Source organism: Henckelia pumila, chromosome 1 (assembly GCF_033568475.1).
Source record: "Henckelia pumila isolate YLH828 chromosome 1, ASM3356847v2, whole genome shotgun sequence".
NCBI classification, from domain to species: domain Eukaryota; kingdom Viridiplantae; phylum Streptophyta; class Magnoliopsida; order Lamiales; family Gesneriaceae; genus Henckelia; species Henckelia pumila.
The window spans coordinates 94,410,399-94,428,526 of NC_133120.1; the positions used below are offsets into that span (position 1 = coordinate 94,410,399).

The following is an 18,128-nucleotide window of genomic DNA, read 5'->3' on the forward strand; positions in this document are numbered from 1 at the left end:
TCGAAATTACAATAGAGATCAATTATCAACTACAACATCCAACAACTCACTGAAAAATACAAACGAGCATCGGGCCTTGCAGCCCAAATACAATTGGTTTTTTTTTAAAGAAAAAGAAAACTGACAAAAGGGCAAAAACAAAAGAAGCCTATGCCCAATTAGAATATGACGTGTTGCGGCTAAATCCAATGTGCCAAACAATTGACCAATCATCAATTCACCATATTCATGTGAACAAAAGAGTTATATTTCTTGCAGTGCACCCAAAGTCATTTCAAGCCAGACAAGAAACCATGCCTATGTAAAAACAAGGTAAATTCTATGTCACACAGGGTAATCTCACTCACCTGGTGTAAAATCCATCGTTCATTTGATGTGTGGTCCACACATATCAAATGACACACATGACTATCATCTATCAGTTGTGTTATTTCGAGTGGACTATAGAACTTTCCTAAAAACAAGCGCAAAAAGACTTCCATAAAATGGTTTCAAGGACATCAAAAAAAATTTTCCCCGTCCCCGGTAGATAAGGCTTACAGCTTCTCGCGTTCTAAGGGAGCGCCTTAACTCCATTCGTCTCAGACAAGCCATGTTGTTTCTGTAGCACAGAATTCAAGCGGCTAGATCACATTCTCTTTTCCTGCCAGTTTAGTAGGCGTATGTGGGACGATATTCGTGCATGGCTTCAGATGAGCTATCATACAACAACCCTTCAAAGAAGGCCTATAGAGATACATCTCACCTTGTCGAGGCTCGCCTGCCTTGAAGCTTTTTGGGCCACGGTCTACTGCCTTTGGAATGGGTGGAACTTAGTGCTGCTTTGGATTTAGATTCTCTATTTCATAAAATTAAAGTTCTTATAGATGACAGAACCAACAAAATTTAGGCTAAAATTTACCAAGTTTTGTAGGTACATGAATACAAAGTATGTGATACAGACTAAATCGGACATGCAAGCGCGGTGATATTAATTATACAAATCATTCTTGCATGTACCAAGATACGGGCCAGGAGTGGAGATAGGAGGGCCATAAGAGTATCTCCATTCCCCACAAGCCATGCATCTATCTGCTTCAATGCTGTTATCTAGGGTGCAAAATTTGCACGACCAGACTTTTAACTTCTTGTTATCGCCCACGTCTATATCCTTTGGGGCTCCACAAGCTTCACATGTAAGAGCTAGTGTCTGTAATCAATAAACTGTATCAGTAGAATCCAAATATCAAACATCCCGAGACCATGGGGTGGATGAAAGGGGGGGACGTGATTAAAGAAACTAGTGTATATACAAGCGGCGTGAGGTGTAAAGAATGGCTAATAGCGTGAATGGCTAATAGCTTGTCTCTGTGCTACTAACTACGAGCTTGTAAGATATTTGTTGATCAAGTATGGAGGCCAAAAACTTTGTGACTAACCACCACCAAAGTCGAAACAAAAGAGAAGCCGGGAGCAGTGAATCTTACCTGATTTAACAAGGTGCAGGTTGTGCACTGCCACATCAAATCATCTTTTCTACCCTGGATGGATACGGGTACAACAAATGAAGTTTGAGTAGAACTATCGCCCTGTGTAACTGGAATTTCCGAGTTTTTAGAGGACCCCTCGCTCTCAACTGATTTGGATCCGCACCACAGATCATCATGTAATCTTCTTTCTGCAGCCATAGCTGCTGCTTGGATTGGACTTAGTACAGCTTTAATGCTGCTATCACCACCAAGGCGTTTAGGCCCATGAGGCAATAAACCTTCACGCTGTACTCTGGTTTCTGCAGCAGCCCGAGCTTTCTCGCGGAGGGAAGATAAAGGAGGCTGACGAGAATACCCACCCAATCTTCTCCCCGGAAGATCAAATCCTTGCCCACTGCCGGTAACGCCTTTGGCCATAAGTTCTTCACATTCCTAAAGAACGAGAAAATCTCATCAAATGAATGATAACCATCTAGCAGAAGGAAGAAGGGAATATCAATCCATATCAGATGAATGCCTATGCTAATTGATCAATCACAGAAGAAACATCTAACATACACAATCTAGAGAACATAATAGACATCCATCTGCCGGGCTTCTATAACCGAAAGATAAGAACTTTGAACGAAGAAAAGACATTAGAAAAGCAATAGAGTCAAGAGGCCAACCACACCAAAAATAAAGGGGTGCTGTATTGAAAATTGAAATCACAACCTTTCTAATTTCATCCAAAAGATTGTAGAAATCAGCATTATGTGGGCCATATTCGTTGTGACAGAGCTCATGAAGCATGGTGTCGACAATCTGTGGATAAGGGAAAAAATCCCACTCGTTGTTCGGCCTGCGCAGTCTCAACTTAACCTCTGCACCTCCTCCAATATTCAACCCTAAAAGAGATGGATTCGCTGGCCTGCAAATTATGTCTCACGATAAGCACATGGACTAGGCAGGAGTAACAAAAGAGTAAAAAACATAAAGGGAATATAAAGAAAGCCACATTCTACCAAAACTCAGAAAGAACCCTGACTTTCCACTTCCTTTTCCGCATGATGGGTTGCACTTGCTTCGCTACCTTTTCAAGAATTTCCCTGGCTTCATCTTCCCTGACTTTCTGTAGAGGCTTGACTTCCCAAACTTTGTTAAGATCATTAAGGTCCATGTCGATTGCCCGAAATCCCAACCAAACTGGTGAGGGATATATTCCAATAAGTTAACTATAATCAAATAGAGCCACATAATTTCTAGTCCTCCAAACATCTAACCAAATCATAATCATAAAAGTTGATTAAAAAACTACACAAATATGTTAATTGATTGCCATCACCAAGATTAACTTAGTCCTGGTATCAGTTTCGTCTGGAAATTAAATAACAATAGAGTAGAAAAACGGACCAAGGGTACGAGATCTTCCCTAATCGTAAAACGACTGCAAGGAAAAATCATTAACGACTCAAGAACTCTCTTGTGAATTTACCAAAAAACACAACAATCAAATTACACGAAGCGGAAAGATGTTAAAAAATATGGAAGTACCTGGGAATTGGGAACTCAAAATAGCAAATAACAATCACTCCAACCGCATAAATTTTCTGTCAAGATTATGAAATTCAGCACTTAAAAACGAATGCGACTTTTGTGGGCAATTGTGTTTAACTTCTGCAGCAAGGCACCACCAATCAAAGTCGGGCTTCCGTCTTTAAGTAGCCCATCATCTGTTTGGGTTATATTTAAGAAGTAAATTATTTATTTCATTATCCTTTTTCCACAAAATTCATATCCATAAAACGCAAAAATAAAATTGTTATTTACAAGATTTTATTCCACTAAATTTTCAAACTAAAGACTCAATTTTGTCGATGTCATCTAAATTATTTCTAGATAATATTCTTGAAAAAATCTAAATTTTGTATTAAAAATAGGTATTCTTAATCTATCAAAATTAATAATAAATTGAAGGCTTTGAAGCCGTTGGACAGATGCGTCAAAATTGAACTGAATTTCCCACCGAAATTCTACTGCTCGTCTCTCTACTCCACCTGCAAACCCCAGAACACTTCCTCTTCCTCTCTCGCACATCTACTATTTCATCATCGGGACCAAAAAATTCTAAACTTTACAACAATGGCGGAAATACCATATGTTCTTTGGCCCCCATTTTTCGTTTTCTTGATGTTCAACACTCTCATTTCCCTACCCATATTACACTCTCAACAAAGTAATGATCTTCCGCTACTTCTTGTCTTTTATTCTTCTTTTTGATTTAAGGCTTGATTTATTCTCAATTTCTTGTTCCATTTCATGGATAATTCCTTCTTCTTTTTCTTCTTTTTCACTGAGTTCCTGGAATCAACTGTATTGATATGATATTTTATGCTGTGTTTGCAGGTCCAGTTTATATGGGGTTCGTGTCAAACGCCACGGAGTTTCCCTCAGAGGATTATTATGATTACATCATAGTGGGAGGTGGCACTGCAGGCTGTCCATTGGCTGCTACCCTATCTGAACATTTCCGGGTTCTTGTTCTTGAGAGAGGGGGTGTTCCTCATGGGCAGCCGAATTTAATGACTCAAGACGGATTTCTCCAAACCCTAATGGAAGTTGATGCCTATGATTCCCCTGCTCAAGCCTTTACATCTGAAGATGGAGTCCCCAATGCCCGAGGTCGGGTTCTTGGGGGTAGTAGTGCGATAAATGCTGGTTTCTATAGCAGAGCGGATCAAGATTTTTACCAAAATTCAGGGATTAATTGGGATCTCAGGGTGGTTAATCAGTCATATGACTGGGTTGAGAAGACTATAGTTTTCAGGCCGGAGCTCAAGAACTGGCAATCTGCGGTTAGAGATGGGATGTTGGAAGCTGGGATTGACCCTTACAATGATTTCCGTTTAGATCATGTTTTGGGAACCAAAATAGGGGGTTCAACATTTGATAGCTTTGGTACAAGACATAGTGCAGCGGATCTCTTGAACTATGCAAACCCATCAAACATTAAGGTGGTGATGCACGCCAGTGTGGAGAGGATTCTGCTGGCATCTTCATCCTCGTATTCTAATGCGAAGCAATCAGCTATTGGGGTGGTATTTCGTGATCAAATGGGCCGGTACCACCACGCAATGGTGGTAAATGGTGGCGAGGTTTTGCTGTGTGCAGGGGCGCTTGGCAGTCCTCAGCTCCTGCTGCTGAGTGGAGTTGGGCCAAGGCCTTATCTGGCTTCATGGGGAATTCCAATTGCACACCACTCGCCGTATGTTGGCCGTTTTTTGTACGATAATCCCAGAAATGGTATCTCCATTGTGCCACCAACTCCTCTGGATCATTCTCTGATTCAAGTTGTGGGTGTCACAGGTTTAGGGGCTTATCTGGAGGCAGCCTCAAACATTGTCCCTTTTGCATCCCCTGCTCGACCGGTCTTCATAAGAAATCCTGGCACTTCGGTTTATCTCACTGTTGCCACTCTAATGGAAAAAATCATTGGGCCGCTGTCCGCCGGTTCCCTAACATTATCATCCACAGATGTGAGAGTGAATCCCACTGTTCGTTTCAATTACTTCAGTAATCCTGATGATCTTGAGAGGTGTGTGAATGGCACGCGAAAAATTGGTGACATTTTGAGAAGCCGAGCTTTGGATGATTTCAAGTTTCATGAATGGTTTGGATCTAGAGAGTTTAGATACGTTGGGCCTGAATTGCCTGTAGATCAGTCAAACGATGCAGCGATGAGAGAGTTCTGCAGGCGTACGGTAAGCACCATATGGCACTACCATGGTGGATGCCTAGTGGGAAAGGTAATTGATAAGAATCTCAAAGTGATAGGAATTGATGGTCTCAGAGTTGTTGATGGTTCAATCTTTAAAGTGTCACCTGGTACAAATCCTCAGGCTACTCTTCTGATGATGGGAAGGTAAATATCCAGCCTTGTCTGTGCTCTGAATGAAGTACAACTTTTCTTAAAAAGCTCAAAGATTTTATTATTACTAATTTTTTGGGGGTCTTCTCTTGTTTCAGGCATGTTGGTCTGAAGTTACTTAGGGAGCGGATGAGATAAAGATGAGGTCCTTCAACTAGATTGTCTTGTTGGTTGTGGATGAAGGATTTTGCCTAACGATGGAGTCATGTTGTATTGTGTTCTATTCTTTGATTCATAGGGAGATTATGATGTACACAACAAAGGAATGTTGCATCTGAAAGAAGTTTCTTGTTTAATAATGAAATGTATATAGCGCTTTTCATGTATTCTACAACTCTTTTTTTCTTATTTTCTTTTTGAAGAAATAGTGAATGACATTAACACGACAATAAGTATGAAGTACAGAGGAGTTCAAAAACAAGAGAATTGCATTCAAATAAACCAGATTGCTTCCATTTTGTAAGCTTCTTCTTGCAAGTTCATTAGCCGCTTGATTAGCACCTCTCGAACAGAGGAGTATGGTAATCTACAACTCTTGGAGATCATCCTAGTGGTTTAGCTAGTTAAGTTTATGCATTCCAACACCTAAAACAAACTTGAAAATAAAGCGGTTGCCAGCATCTGTAAGTTGCAGGCCTTCGAGCGACAATCTTTAAACACTATGGCCAAAGTAATACCGAAATCCCCTCGATCAAAGGAGGACTGAGGAATAAGGGTTTACATGTTGCAAATAAATCTGAAATCTCAATACAGAAAGAGCTAATAAAATGAAAATTACATTTCTTGGAGATCATCCTAGTGGTCTAGTTAGTCATGTTATGTGTCGAATTGAACCCTGGTAAGAGTGTTTTGCTTGATCAAATCATGCTGCTGCAGGGGTGGAGGAGAAGTGGTCGATAACATCATTCTTCATTACGCCAAGCATATCTGTGCAATTAACGCCTTCAAATTTTCCCAGTTTCATTTGGAACAAAGAATTGATTAGATTCTCTAAGCTCTCAGCTGTGTACCTTACACTGTTTCCCATATCAAACTCGGGCAAATTTTTTTGCAAATAGCTCTTATAAGATGGAACAATAGCCTTTGCAACAAGATGGCATGTATTCAATCTTAAGCCTTCGTCCAAAAATACCCATTTGGATTGCTTTTTATACATGCCATCAAAGGCGTCACAGAACATACCAATTCTTTTCTTGACAAGATCACGATCAATGGCCCTGCCCCCATCGAACAATACTAGGTCCTCTTCGCCTAAAACCACCAATAGTTTCTCCCAACTTTCTTTCAAATACAATGCAACATAATACTCCATTGATTTTTCTTTTGCCCAAAACCAAGAATGACCCATCACCTCTCCAAGCTTGGTCTCACTGTTATTGTTGCACAAGTACCAACAACTATTCATCATGAAAAGGCAGGAGAGCGCCGAATCATCGTATTTTTTGGCCCAACTCTCTAAATTGAGCTCAAGTGCTCCCATTATGTTGCTGATTTCGCTAAAAAGCAAGCCCTCTTCTAATCTCGTGTTGTTCCATTCTTGATGTATCTCCAAAATACGCCTAAGAAGTAAGCTATTATCATAATCGAGAAGCTGGTTGCAGTATTCAGTAACGAAGCGAACTGTTCTTGGGACACTACCATCTGGTGGTGGGCTAGTTTCTTTCTGCAGCTCCACCTGCGTCAAAAGTTCCCGGAAAATTTCATATGTCCCTTCAACAACTCTCTTGACAAGATCCCTCGTATGATTTCGAATCTCAACACAAGATTTCCCTCCGAACAGTTGGTTGAAGCTTAACCGCAGTTTGTCTAATGTGCCAAATATTTTCAGCAGCATCAAGAGCTTGATTGCATCTTTCTTGCATTTAGTAACACTGCTTCCAAAATTGAAAATGTCATTGAACCCGCATTGTGATGTGATCATTGCAAAGCAGTTAGTCCATACCTCGGATCCAGCTTTCCTGAACACCTCATTGCAAAGCTTGTATTCCATCTGTAACAAATGCCTCACACAAAACTCCATGTGTTTGTCCCACACATCAATATGGCCCTCCACAATTTGAACACTGTCAAATTCAGATAATTGTATGGAAACATAATCGGTACTGAGGGATTGTAAAGTAGCTTGAACATTTGCACTCCGGACCCCAGCGAATATTGATATGCATCTGTGAAGCCTATTTTTAGCTGCCAATACTTCAGTAATAGACCGCAAATCTTGAATAAAATTAACTGGAAAGTAACATACGCTCGAGTAATCCTCATAATATTCCTGGGCTGGAAATGGAGAACTATAGTCCGTCAAGAGATGCACATACGCACTCTCCAACTTGTCAAGGGCATAACCCAAAACCCCACCATTTTGGCAAGCACAAGCGCCTCTCCCCTGCAGTGCCATGAATGTTTTCATGACTTTTGAGACATTATCAAGGTACCAATCATCATCAGCGGCTTGAATAGTTTTCAAAAGTTGCATCACATCATCAAGCCACAGGACAACCAATCTGCAGTTATCCTCAAGAAGCTTTTCCGCCTCTTGAAAGCGTTTGACATTGGCAAGATAGGGGTGCAAATTGGTTCGAGGGTCCGTCGTCAGTAATGAATCTTGCAGCTCACGTACCACGTCCAAGACCTTCAGAACAGCAGCAGCAGGCCCAAGGGTTCGATCAATGGGATCTCTAATCTCATAAACAGCACATTCACGAGCCATCTTTTTAATAGCAGCTTGTAAAAATGCCACTTCATCGCTTGTTTCTTTCAATCTTGAGCCAGTTTCTTGAATTGCTATGGCCACGTTCCTTGATTTTTCTATGCTGCTCTTCAGAATTTCTCGAGCAGAATTTAAGCTATCCATTCCGTGAAATCCTTCCATCATTATTGGATCAAGGTTGTTATGGTTTTATAACAAAAATATTTATCGTGATATATATTTACAACAACAGAGGAGTGGGGAAAATTTAGGACACACTTAAAACGTACAGAGACCGAATATAAATTTAGTTTCCTTTTCTTCACGGTTACATTGTTTCTTTACCTAACGGCAACAAGCGAAGTGAAAACAAGTCCACCGGATTCCAACCAAACTTTACCGCCAGTGTAAGAATCCACACCTACCCAACAGTTAAAGAGCCTGGCTTGCTTATATTAATGCAATATAAGTATTTTTTTTTTGTCAAGTCAAACATAAGTTCTTACCTGCATTTTACCCATCTCAGACGTACCCACAACATTCAGATTTTATACCATACATTAAACAAGAACTCGTCATTTCACGTGCTTTTGCTTAACTCACTGCTTTTTGAAATCCTGTGAAAATTTTTGTTTCTTATGGAACAATACTCTAGCCTATTGTTTATCCAATTAATAAACAAGCAGCAAGACAAGAATGAGTCGGATTAAATAATTTGCAACCACAATGATGTCATGGAGGATCAACCACGTATAGAATCAAGCTTTGCTTATGAAAGTTGAGCATTATTCCCACTACATGTAATTCTCAATACGTATGAGAATTTTTTCAAGAGTCATAATTTTTGTTAGGAAAAAAAGAAAAAGAGTAATCCTTCTAACTCGAATTTCAACACCCGTATCAGTTAGCAAGGGCAACGAGAAAATCAACTTCCGGTGATACGCCATCCAGCTTCAAATATATAATGATTTCATTATTCACATTAGGCAGTAGCGCAAATACAATGGCTACCTATTGATATCACCTGGAGTGAACAAATTTCAAGGTTCAATTATGCATGCCGCAACCAACAATATATATATTATTATCAGGGTGATGGGCTTATAGGATTGGATTGTGCGCTTCAATATCTACATGCCTAATACCAGGAACTATTTCCTGGATTTCTTTTTCCAGTCGATCTACTTCACTCCCAAGAGCCGTAACAACCTCCTCACCTGCCACAAAAGACAATGAACATGGTTGTTACACGGCACTAGCAAATCGTGATTGCTTATTTTGTCGCATACCGTAGTTTGACATGATCTTGAGCAATGCAGAATCATCTCCTTGCTTGGAAGCCTCACGAAACTGATCAAATCACATAAATCAGGATTGGATAAATTATGAATAATTATTAGCAGAAATACACAGCAAAATGCTAAAAAGAATCGACAGGAAATAGAGCAAGATATTAGTGGCATGAGAAGTAGATATGCAAGGTTATGCTATTGCTTCTCCCGTGTTCCATAGCTGCACAGTTCTGGTATGAACTGAAGTCTGTGTGAAGAATTAACAGTAGACTCATTATTTTACAACCAAGATCACCATACTCTCATAAGAAACGAAATTTAAAGAAATAGGCATAGATAGTAATCAGTCCACAAGCAATAATTTAGAAAGCAGATCTCTGAAGTGCATAAAGTTTAGGACTTTGAGATCACCTGCTTAGCCCACTCTTCACGCCCAGTTCTTTTTAGATAGTTTTGCACCAACACTACACCATTGAAGTCTGTGACACAATCAAACTATATCATTCAGAAACTGTGGAAAACTGGGATGGGACTATCAACAGGCAAAAGTAAGTCGTACTATGTGTATATCAAGATGATATTTATTTTTGGATGAGATGATTTTTAAATACAAACCAATTTATTACCTATTTCGGCCTTGAATCTGAAAAATCCAGGCCCAATCACCTCACTTTTGCAATCATAAACAGAATCGACAACCTACGGCAAAAACACCATAGGTTCAGCCTGGATATCATTTGTTACAAGCAAGAAAATTAGGAGTTCGTATTTCCAAATACTGGGTCATTTTGGAGAAAGTGAAGAACTCGCTCCATATCATTGTTATCGATCGCTCTACCAATCAAAGCATGACGATTCCTCTGAATCAGAAATATTGCAACCTGCATTGTATACGTCATAAATTAAGGCTCAATATCACGACAGCTGTTCCCCATTCATCAATCTTGCAAAGATGAATAAGGAGGAAAATTGTAAGTAGCATTCAAATTGTTAAACGTAAGTTGCAACATTCTCATTCACATTGTTTATTTTCCGTAGTCATTGAGCAAATTCTTCTCCGACACACCAAACCCAATAGGTTGTTAATGTAGCATTGAGATTTACACTATTCAAAGCTTTCTTGAAAGTAAACTATTGATTTTTTACTAAAAACTATTCTGCAATCTAAACCATCCAAGAAGCTTTAATGATTGATTATTTTCTAACCATTTTATACTCTAGTCTGAATAAAAGATTAAAAACAATTAATGACCAACTGTGTACAACTATATGCTAGTGCTTCTTTTTTATTCTTTGACATCCTTTTGAACAGTAATACTAAAAAATGCAGATCAGGAGTCGGAGACACAGAGTTAATAAATATATACCATGCCCAAAAGGTTGCCCACTATAATTGAACCTATGGGATCATAAATTGCATTTCCAGTGGCATTAACAGCCACTAGTGATGCAGCAGCAATGGCCAGTCCAGCAACGGCAGCACCATCCTGCATAATTGAAATTGATATAAGTATCACCAACATAACTTGAGAATATTGTTTCTTGCTTGTGGTCTCCAACAACATGACAGCTATAGCTGTCAAGCCTTCAGCGAATTTTCTAAATACAAACAAATACCATCTCTTACAGAAACATTTTTTTTTCTCCTATGATGCCGCACGACAAAATCTAACTCACAATAGCTGGAATAAAACAATTCTTCTGCACTTTAGCATGCTCCATTGTTACATTATAAATACCTATGCCCTCAAATATCAACAAATATGACATGAAGTGAAGCATCAGATGAATGTATAGATATACCAACATCAGCCGAAATGTTTCCAATCATTATGAATCTTTACTCTATGCTATTTCACTTTTTAAAAAAATAAAAAATGTGAACTACCAAAATGGGAAAGCTACAACCTCTGTCATGACAGCAACAGCCGTTGGATCATGACCTCGCCAGATGTAATCTCTCATTTTCATTCCTTCTGCAGCAGCACCTTTTCTAACAGCATGGATGGCCACAACAAGAGAAACACCTGAAACAAAACCATAGTCAATCTAATAACTATAAAGTATAAACAAGCAATGAAAAACTGATTTGTAGTAAATCCAGCAGCCAAACATGTAAAATGAGAATCCCACCTTCTATAATGAATGATCCACCAATCACTAAGGCAGCATACTCTATATGTTCAGGAGGCTGGAAAAAAAATGCTAATTTTACATCACATATCCCTATAAAATAATGCCGTTTAATAAAATGATATTTTTTTTAACAATGTCCATGGTACGTTACCTGAGAAGTCCACAAGTTTTGAATGCCATGAATGATTGTAGCTCCAGAGCCAAGACAGAATATACCAACAGCAGATATCAACGACCAAACAAATCTTTCTTTGGAATAGCCGTATCTGAGATAATTTAAGGCACAAGGTTCAACATCTTTAGACCACCATATTTCCTCCCAACATGACGCATTCAGATTTATTAAAGCTGGTGCTTCATCACAATGAAAGGAGTTACTATGCTACATGGTAGATAACAGTTGAAATCATTAAATCATATATATGTATATACATATATATATATTGTCTTAATCAGATCCATGGTGCCAGGTCGAACCCCCCATTTAAGCCCTTCATAGGACTGTATGGCAAAATATGGAATTTGTCACCATTACAACAAGCTTAGGTGTGAGACTGAGATCTTAAAAGATGCAAATGGAAACAACCAACTTATATAATTATTCCATCTATATAGCTTCAAAGTGCATTGGACTCCTTGAGGTTTCATAATTAAAAGAAGTTGAAAGCTACCTATTTTTTTCCTTCAATTTGTTCATGATGCTTGCTCTATAATAAGGAATACTTACGGGTGCAAAGCATCAGGGGCACGGCGTGAACTACTCAAACCATATGCGAGAAGAGCCTATAAATAAGCATGAATTATATTATTTGTTTCTGATATATTCAAACACTAAATAAATAGATAAAATTACCAAAAAAGAAAAAAATAAACAATGACCTGATTTGCAAAATCTGCAGCAGAATGCACGACTTCAGCCAACATAACATGACTTGAGGTGGATAACCAGACACCAAATTTGAGAGAAAACACAAGAAAGTTGCACCATAATGCTGTTGTCACTGCTCGCTGGCTGAAAAAAAAAAAACAAACAAACATATCGGGTGAGCAAGGAAACCAAGACCAAAACATTTGCAAAGTAAAAAAAATTCAATCCAGAAAATTTTGTCAAGTTCCAGAAACGAAGCAAGAACGTAATAAACCTCCTTGAAATGAGAGGGACACCACCAGAAATTACCTGTGACCATCCACCTCGATAGCCTCGATTTTTTTAGCTCTAGTGAGAAAACCTGCAGGAAAACCGCCAAATTGTAGTACCGGCTTTAAACTCGCACGATAATTACCAAAACTAAACAAGATTAAATAGTCCATCAGAAAAAAGGGGAATTCGTTTACTTCGCGTGTCATGACGCTGGTGGTAACTAAAACAAGGTAAAGTCAAGTCAGCTGAATGTAGGATAGAAGACGAATTCGGCCTCAAAAATATCCCAAATGGTGCAAATCCCTTCCTTTGAGCAGAAAAATTGTTAAAGTGTTTGTTTTGAAGATGGCCTGATTTGTTCTCCGGGGAAACCGGATTCTCCTCGGTGGTAATGATTTGGGAAGCGGAGCAGCTCAACAAGCTGTGCTGGTGATGAAATTGGCCACAACGAAGGCGAGACAGAATACGAGAGCGTCGCATTTATCGATAAATCGCAGTAGAATCAGCAAGCAGATTATGATCCAATGATCTGTGAAAAATTTCTCCTCAGTTAACTAACCCTCTCGAAAAATGGCTTAGGGTTCCGCCATTGCCAAATTTTCTTTCTTGGAACACCTCTGCTTCCTCAAAAGAGACTCCCAACTGTGGTTTAAAAAAAAAAAAAAATCCCAACTGTAAGAGTGCACATATGTTAATTAAATCAATAAATAACATTTTGTATTGCCTGTCAAATAATAATAATAATAATAATAATAATAATAATAATAATAGCATTTTGTATTAGAGGTTTAGAACACTGATTTTAAACCAAATTGTAATATTTTTCCAACTTCATCCTATTCCTCGTCCAATGTAATTTGATAACGAGAGTATTCAATTTTAGATTTTAATTATGTAAGTTTAATCATGTTTAGGTTTTTTTGTCTTTTTTAATTAATTTTAATAAATATGTTGATGTAACGTCAGAAAATTGACAAATCACATAAACTAGTGTATTTGCACACACGTTGTGTGTGACGAAAAATTTGTTTTTTTTTATTAAAATTAATTTTGAAAAAAATCTAATAAATTTATGGGAACAAAAAATAAATGTTTTTTGGGTTAAATATTAGCCATAAATATATGAGGAGTATGTTAAAAGACCATAAATTATATATTTTTTCAATTAATTTGAATTTCAAATTAAGTTCATACCAAGAGACCAAGTTGGTTTCTCTAAGGTCTTCTCACTTAATAAATAAGTATAGATAATTGCAAAGTACTCAGAAATATTAATATGTTTAAAGTCTCAGTATTCAATGAAAAAAATAAATAAAAACAAAAAATAATTTAATTTATAAGACAAAAAATGTAGAATCACATTGTTATATCATATTATAAATTTGAACAGAAGATAAATTTTATTTTTCACATTAAAAAGAAAAACTATAAAATGATTCGTATATACAAGTATATTAACATATATTAAATATGAATTATTTTACATTGAATAATTGGATATAAATATTTAATACATCGAATAAAATAAATTTAAATTAATATTTTTAAAAATTGGAGAGGCCCTGGCCCATTATGCAAATTTAGACTGTTTGGTTATGGAGGTCCATGTAAGGCCCATCATCAAGTCGTTTCCAGCTCAGCCCTAAATCGATATGTTAAATTTTGAAATTACCCCTCCCAAATCTACATATTTACTTCTCTGCCGCAGTCATCGTCTCCTCTATATATGCGACCACGGAATCGGGTTTTTGATACATTGGTTCACATAATTCGGTCGTACGACGTATGGCAAGAATCGTCTCTCAAGCTCTGTTTAGATCTGCCTCCCCGTTCGAAAATCACGTACGGATTCGATTTGTGGCGCAGCGTTTCCTGTCAGACCGTCCGCAGAGCAAGGAGCTGAGCGCGGCGGAGGCTGAGGCTAGGGCCGTGCAGAGGATCGAGGACGCGATCCATAGCATCATTATCAAGAGATCCAAACCGGATTGGTTGCATTTCGTGCCTGGGGCCTCCTATTGGGTCCCGCCCCGCAGAAGTTCGTACGGAATCGAGCAGATTGTTGACAAGCTCTCCAACACCCTAACTGATGAGGAGTATTTGTCCCTCACAGCCCTTCATGGCTGGCCGTCCTCTTCTTTCTACATTAACAATGGTAAATCTGATAGCTTTCGATTTCCCATGTCCAGTTTTGTTTTAAATTTTATGACTATCGTGTAGCGTTGCATTTTACTACTGGGCATGGTATTTTCCCGTTCACGTTTAAACCAAAGGTTCCACCTTTTATGTGGAAAAAACACCCATTAGTCGTTTTTGTCTGTCCATGGCCTATCCCCAAAATTAATGTATGAATACTTTGTCAAAATATTTTTAGTTATGGAAAATTGAAATGTAACGTTTTTTCTTCGATCGAGGGAAGAGGCGCTCTGAGTCATGTGCCTCCTTCTGTATAATGGGTGTTTCTTTTGTTCGTTAGCTGCCTTGTAGTTCTAGGGTGTGTGTATTGATCCCACGCTGTATGAGCGTGAATTGGCAAATGATGTACTCTTTGCAGTGGAGTGCCCAATTCACATTGGGTGTGATGACACTCAGCTGAATAGGAAGATCTGATGCCTCCATTGCTGGTTTTATACCTGCATTTTTCATTTAGCTGTTCATTCTGAGCTATGACTTGTGTTTTTCAAATTTCGCATGTTTTTTTTTATTTCTGGGCATGACGTGGATTGTTGATGTGAACAAATCCCAATTTGTCATCACCCTTTTGATTTAATCTTTGGAAGTCTGCCATCTTGATAATATATCCCCCGTTAAGAATCTGTGTTGCTCAAATTTTTAGGGCCTTATGGTTTTATAATTCTTATGTCCAGTCACATGTGGAAGCCGGTGATGACATCTTATGGTTATCCTGAAATAAACATCAGTAATAATGATGACTTGGATTTGAACTAGGACGGACTGAGGCTTCCCGTGCTTGTGTAACTATTGAAACGACAGATTTGAAGTAGCTTCGACAAATGGCTTTGTTAGTTTTTTTCACCAGGAATTGTAAACTATTGAGTCTGCAATATTCACGAGTGATGATAAAATCATTTACAGTTATCCCTGTCTGATAACTTATGCTGAATGTTTGTGATCTGATGTGAAATGCTGCAGAAACTCATACTTTTCCGGACTGGATTTTATCTTCAATTTCTTTTGCTGTTCTAACTCTTATTTTCAATCTATTTGTATTTTATTATATTATTATACTATGCTAACACATTATTGTAGCTATTGCAATTTTCATATATTTTCTCTAGTATGCTGTGATAATATCTGCAAAAGAGCTATTTTTTGCTACCAAATGAGCAATTTTACTTCTCAAAATTGTATTTGTTTGTTTTGATTGTATAATTAGTCACTGAAATGGCCAGTGATGACACTTGGAATCACAACTGAAGTGACATATCGATAGTTGAACTGTTAGTGTTTTTGAACTAGGACGGTCTGAGGCTGTAAATCTCATTCATTGATTTGATGATACACTCATACAAGTTGATGAATTGTGATTATGTTTTTTTATGGTAACATTATATTTCTTTTTTTTTCGTGGAAATTTTGATGGTCTGTGGGAATGATGAGACAAAACAATTCACAGTTATCCCTGTCTGATGCATTACTGTTGAAAGTTTGTGATCTGACCAAAGTTGAACCGTTAGTGTTTTGAACTAGGACGGTTTGAGGCTGTATATCTCATCCACCGACATGGATGATATAAGTAGATGAATTTTTATTCTGTTTTTTATCACAACATTATATTTCTTTTTTCTTGGAAATTTTGACAGTCCGTGGGAATGATGAGACAAAACAATTCACAGTTATCCCTGTCTGATGCATTACTGTTGAAAGTTTGTGATCTGACCAAAACCATTTGAATTTTTTCTTTGTTTTCACAAGATATTTTTTCCCTTCTGTATTTGAGTGTATTTTATTTTGGGCGTGGCAACACTATATTCTACTATGAAATATGAATAAATTTACCATATTTTTTAATGCAGACGCACTGTCTCATTCATCCAAAGATGAAACAACATCAACCGACTCATCTTCACAGGAAGAGGAAGAGGGAAAAGGATGTAAAGATTAGCAAGGATTTCAAGGGTTGCATGGATAGAGCCAGTTGATTTTGTGTGCATATACATATGATATGGTAATGTCCATCACTCCATCCTATTGTAGGAAATGCTGTGTTTTGCCATTGCAACTTGTAATATTTGTAAATAACATAGTGTGAGGAGAAGAATTGATATGTTCCTAAATAAACACCCTAGTGGTTTACAAGGGGAAATACTATATAACCTTTCATCATGCTGTATATATATATGTATACATTTAGTATTATAGTTGCATATGGAAATGGAAATGGAAATGGAAATTTAGAAAACAATATTACAATTTACTCCTATATTTTGTTGGTTGTAGTACTTGTGAGTTGTGATTTCTCAAACAGAGGGCCAACAGCATCTACATTTCAACACCAAACACTGTAACCTGCATTTCTCAAAATGAAAGCAGATAAAGGCAACAATTATTCAAGCAAGTAAAATCTGACTAAAAAAAATGTTTCAAATGTGTAATAGTGAGCGATGCAAACGTATACAGTTCAAGGAAGCAAATCAAGAGGCTAAGAATAGACGAATGGACGCTTACAATTGCAGCAGACAAGAGGGGTTTTCATGATGGGAGGTGTGATCATAATCCAAGGAAAACGCTGACCATGAGGAAGCGAAGACGTTTTCGGTTAGCAGAGAGTGGTGGTCGAAGGGGAACGAGTACCTGTGATGATCAGGTCCTACACTGACGGGTAAATTGCCATCGTCGTCTTCTTCTTCAGGTGTTGGTGGAGTCGAAGTTATCGGAGAAGCCATTTTCCTCCATCCCACGCATTCTTTTTTGGTTTTTTCATCATATATAACCAAACGGTCTGTGCATGTGTTTGTTTGTCTACCAGTCAGCTTCATATATTTGACATGAAAGAATCTACCTGAATTTCTTTGAGGTTAAACTTGATCAAAACCATCTGTCCGAAAAAACCGGTGGGCAAACTCTATAAGAAGCATGCATGAGTTGACTAGTAGACGAAAAATGAACAAAATTGACTCGAACAAAGAAATATGTCGGAGAATTTGGAATTAAACAACTGTTCCGACACAAATCGTTGCTTCAGCACCACCACTCAACAAATGCTTGCATGATAGAGATGTGATGGTAATATACTCTTGATGGGTTTGAGCTCATAGGCGTTTTGATAACATATTTTTTCCTTTAACTTCATTAGTTTGCAAAGGCGAAGAAAAATTGCGGGCGATTAATCTCATCTTGATTCTTGTGTGAAGTTTACGGAGGGTTATTCGAACTGAAAATGGCCATGAACAACTGCAAAATCTTTTGACCCAATATATTTGTTGCACTTCTTTTCTGAGACATAAGTTTATATAAATTCCCAGTTTGGTCAAAAAAA

General features: G+C 37.9%; 5 protein-coding genes and 5 non-coding genes across 13 annotated transcripts; 7 read left to right on the forward strand and 3 right to left on the reverse strand.

The window, feature by feature from the left end:
- Nucleotides 1–884: 884 nt before the first annotated feature.
- LOC140875201 (DNA-dependent metalloprotease WSS1-like) lies at nucleotides 885–3,160 on the reverse strand. 3 transcript variants are annotated; one of them, XM_073278802.1, is made up of 6 exons: nucleotides 3,003–3,160; nucleotides 2,794–2,895; nucleotides 2,474–2,654; nucleotides 2,184–2,379; nucleotides 1,467–1,901; nucleotides 885–1,189 (listed from the first exon to the last, which is right to left on the reverse strand). In XM_073278802.1, the coding sequence occupies exons 3-6, from the start codon at nucleotides 2,626–2,628 to the stop codon at nucleotides 971–973; spliced, it is 1,005 nt and encodes a 334-aa protein (XP_073134903.1). In that variant the 5' UTR covers nucleotides 2,629–2,654; nucleotides 2,794–2,895; nucleotides 3,003–3,160; the 3' UTR covers nucleotides 885–970. The 3 variants fall into 3 exon arrangements, with proteins under 3 accessions (XP_073134903.1, XP_073134902.1, XP_073134904.1); XM_073278801.1 differs by lacking the exon at nucleotides 2,794–2,895; XM_073278803.1 differs by lacking the exon at nucleotides 2,794–2,895 and having other exon boundaries at nucleotides 2,474–2,683.
- Nucleotides 3,161–3,467: 307 nt separating this feature from the next.
- On the forward strand, nucleotides 3,468–5,613 carry LOC140876105 ((R)-mandelonitrile lyase-like). The gene is made up of 3 exons (XM_073279972.1): nucleotides 3,468–3,684; nucleotides 3,855–5,370; nucleotides 5,475–5,613. Exons 1-3 carry the CDS (start codon nucleotides 3,591–3,593, stop codon nucleotides 5,512–5,514), a joined length of 1,650 nt encoding a protein of 549 aa, XP_073136073.1. The 5' UTR covers nucleotides 3,468–3,590; the 3' UTR covers nucleotides 5,515–5,613.
- Nucleotides 5,614–6,192: 579 nt separating this feature from the next.
- Nucleotides 6,193–8,667, reverse strand: LOC140875957 (exocyst complex component EXO70A1-like). The gene has a single exon (XM_073279789.1). The coding sequence runs from the start codon at nucleotides 8,246–8,248 to the stop codon at nucleotides 6,239–6,241; it is 2,010 nt and encodes a 669-aa protein (XP_073135890.1). The 5' UTR covers nucleotides 8,249–8,667; the 3' UTR covers nucleotides 6,193–6,238.
- A 347-nt stretch (nucleotides 8,668–9,014) lies between these two features.
- LOC140891422 (metal tolerance protein C4) lies at nucleotides 9,015–13,297 on the reverse strand. 2 transcript variants are annotated; one of them, XM_073299905.1, is made up of 13 exons: nucleotides 12,826–13,295; nucleotides 12,668–12,719; nucleotides 12,370–12,502; nucleotides 12,218–12,273; nucleotides 11,642–11,756; nucleotides 11,488–11,545; nucleotides 11,263–11,381; nucleotides 10,722–10,841; nucleotides 10,134–10,235; nucleotides 9,981–10,053; nucleotides 9,766–9,833; nucleotides 9,352–9,412; nucleotides 9,015–9,279 (listed from the first exon to the last, which is right to left on the reverse strand). In XM_073299905.1, exons 1-13 carry the CDS (start codon nucleotides 13,109–13,111, stop codon nucleotides 9,164–9,166), a joined length of 1,359 nt encoding a protein of 452 aa, XP_073156006.1. In that variant the 5' UTR covers nucleotides 13,112–13,295; the 3' UTR covers nucleotides 9,015–9,163. The 2 variants fall into 2 exon arrangements, with proteins under 2 accessions (XP_073156006.1, XP_073156013.1); XM_073299912.1 differs by lacking the exons at nucleotides 9,015–9,279; nucleotides 9,352–9,412 and adding an exon at nucleotides 9,419–9,601 and having other exon boundaries at nucleotides 12,826–13,297.
- Nucleotides 13,298–14,344: 1,047 nt separating this feature from the next.
- On the forward strand, nucleotides 14,345–17,008 carry LOC140876233 (uncharacterized). The gene is made up of 2 exons (XM_073280141.1): nucleotides 14,345–14,783; nucleotides 16,666–17,008. The coding sequence occupies exons 1-2, from the start codon at nucleotides 14,417–14,419 to the stop codon at nucleotides 16,752–16,754; spliced, it is 456 nt and encodes a 151-aa protein (XP_073136242.1). The 5' UTR covers nucleotides 14,345–14,416; the 3' UTR covers nucleotides 16,755–17,008.
- Nucleotides 15,508–15,590, forward strand: LOC140876552 (small nucleolar RNA snoR20a). The gene has a single exon (XR_012148856.1). It is a non-coding gene; the product is annotated as a small nucleolar RNA snoR20a (small nucleolar RNA).
- LOC140876537 (small nucleolar RNA R38) lies at nucleotides 15,695–15,773 on the forward strand. The gene has a single exon (XR_012148842.1). It is a non-coding gene; the product is annotated as a small nucleolar RNA R38 (small nucleolar RNA).
- On the forward strand, nucleotides 16,037–16,121 carry LOC140876551 (small nucleolar RNA snoR20a). Its single transcript, XR_012148855.1, has one exon. It is a non-coding gene; the product is annotated as a small nucleolar RNA snoR20a (small nucleolar RNA).
- Nucleotides 16,234–16,314, forward strand: LOC140876538 (small nucleolar RNA R38). Its single transcript, XR_012148843.1, has one exon. It is a non-coding gene; the product is annotated as a small nucleolar RNA R38 (small nucleolar RNA).
- On the forward strand, nucleotides 16,454–16,534 carry LOC140876539 (small nucleolar RNA R38). The gene has a single exon (XR_012148844.1). It is a non-coding gene; the product is annotated as a small nucleolar RNA R38 (small nucleolar RNA).
- Nucleotides 17,009–18,128: the final 1,120 nt, after the last annotated feature.

Excerpts from the sequence above, each read along its gene's own strand:
- LOC140875201 (XM_073278801.1), bottom strand. The coding sequence starts at position 2,628 with ATGGACCTTAATGATCTTAACAAAGTTTGGGAAGTCAAGCCTCTACAG. Across the intron at positions 1,902-2,183 it reads TTTTGGATGAAATTAGAAAG|GAATGTGAAGAACTTATGGC; the intron begins GTTGTGATTTCA and ends CTCGTTCTTTAG. Across the intron at positions 1,190-1,466 it reads CCTGCACCTTGTTAAATCAG|ACACTAGCTCTTACATGTGA; the intron begins GTAAGATTCACT and ends TATTGATTACAG.
- LOC140876105 (XM_073279972.1), top strand. The coding sequence starts at position 3,591 with ATGGCGGAAATACCATATGTTCTTTGGCCCCCATTTTTCGTTTTCTTG. Across the intron at positions 3,685-3,854 it reads CATATTACACTCTCAACAAA|GTCCAGTTTATATGGGGTTC; the intron begins GTAATGATCTTC and ends CTGTGTTTGCAG. Across the intron at positions 5,371-5,474 it reads ACTCTTCTGATGATGGGAAG|GCATGTTGGTCTGAAGTTAC; the intron begins GTAAATATCCAG and ends CTCTTGTTTCAG.
- LOC140875957 (XM_073279789.1), bottom strand. The coding sequence starts at position 8,248 with ATGATGGAAGGATTTCACGGAATGGATAGCTTAAATTCTGCTCGAGAA.
- LOC140891422 (XM_073299905.1), bottom strand. The coding sequence starts at position 13,111 with ATGCGACGCTCTCGTATTCTGTCTCGCCTTCGTTGTGGCCAATTTCAT. Across the intron at positions 12,503-12,667 it reads ATCGAGGTGGATGGTCACAG|CCAGCGAGCAGTGACAACAG; the intron begins GTAATTTCTGGT and ends TTTTTTTTTCAG. Across the intron at positions 10,054-10,133 it reads ACTTTCTCCAAAATGACCCA|GTTGTCGATTCTGTTTATGA; the intron begins GTATTTGGAAAT and ends TTTTTGCCGTAG.
- LOC140876233 (XM_073280141.1), top strand. The coding sequence starts at position 14,417 with ATGGCAAGAATCGTCTCTCAAGCTCTGTTTAGATCTGCCTCCCCGTTC. Across the intron at positions 14,784-16,665 it reads TTCTTTCTACATTAACAATG|ACGCACTGTCTCATTCATCC; the intron begins GTAAATCTGATA and ends TTTTTAATGCAG.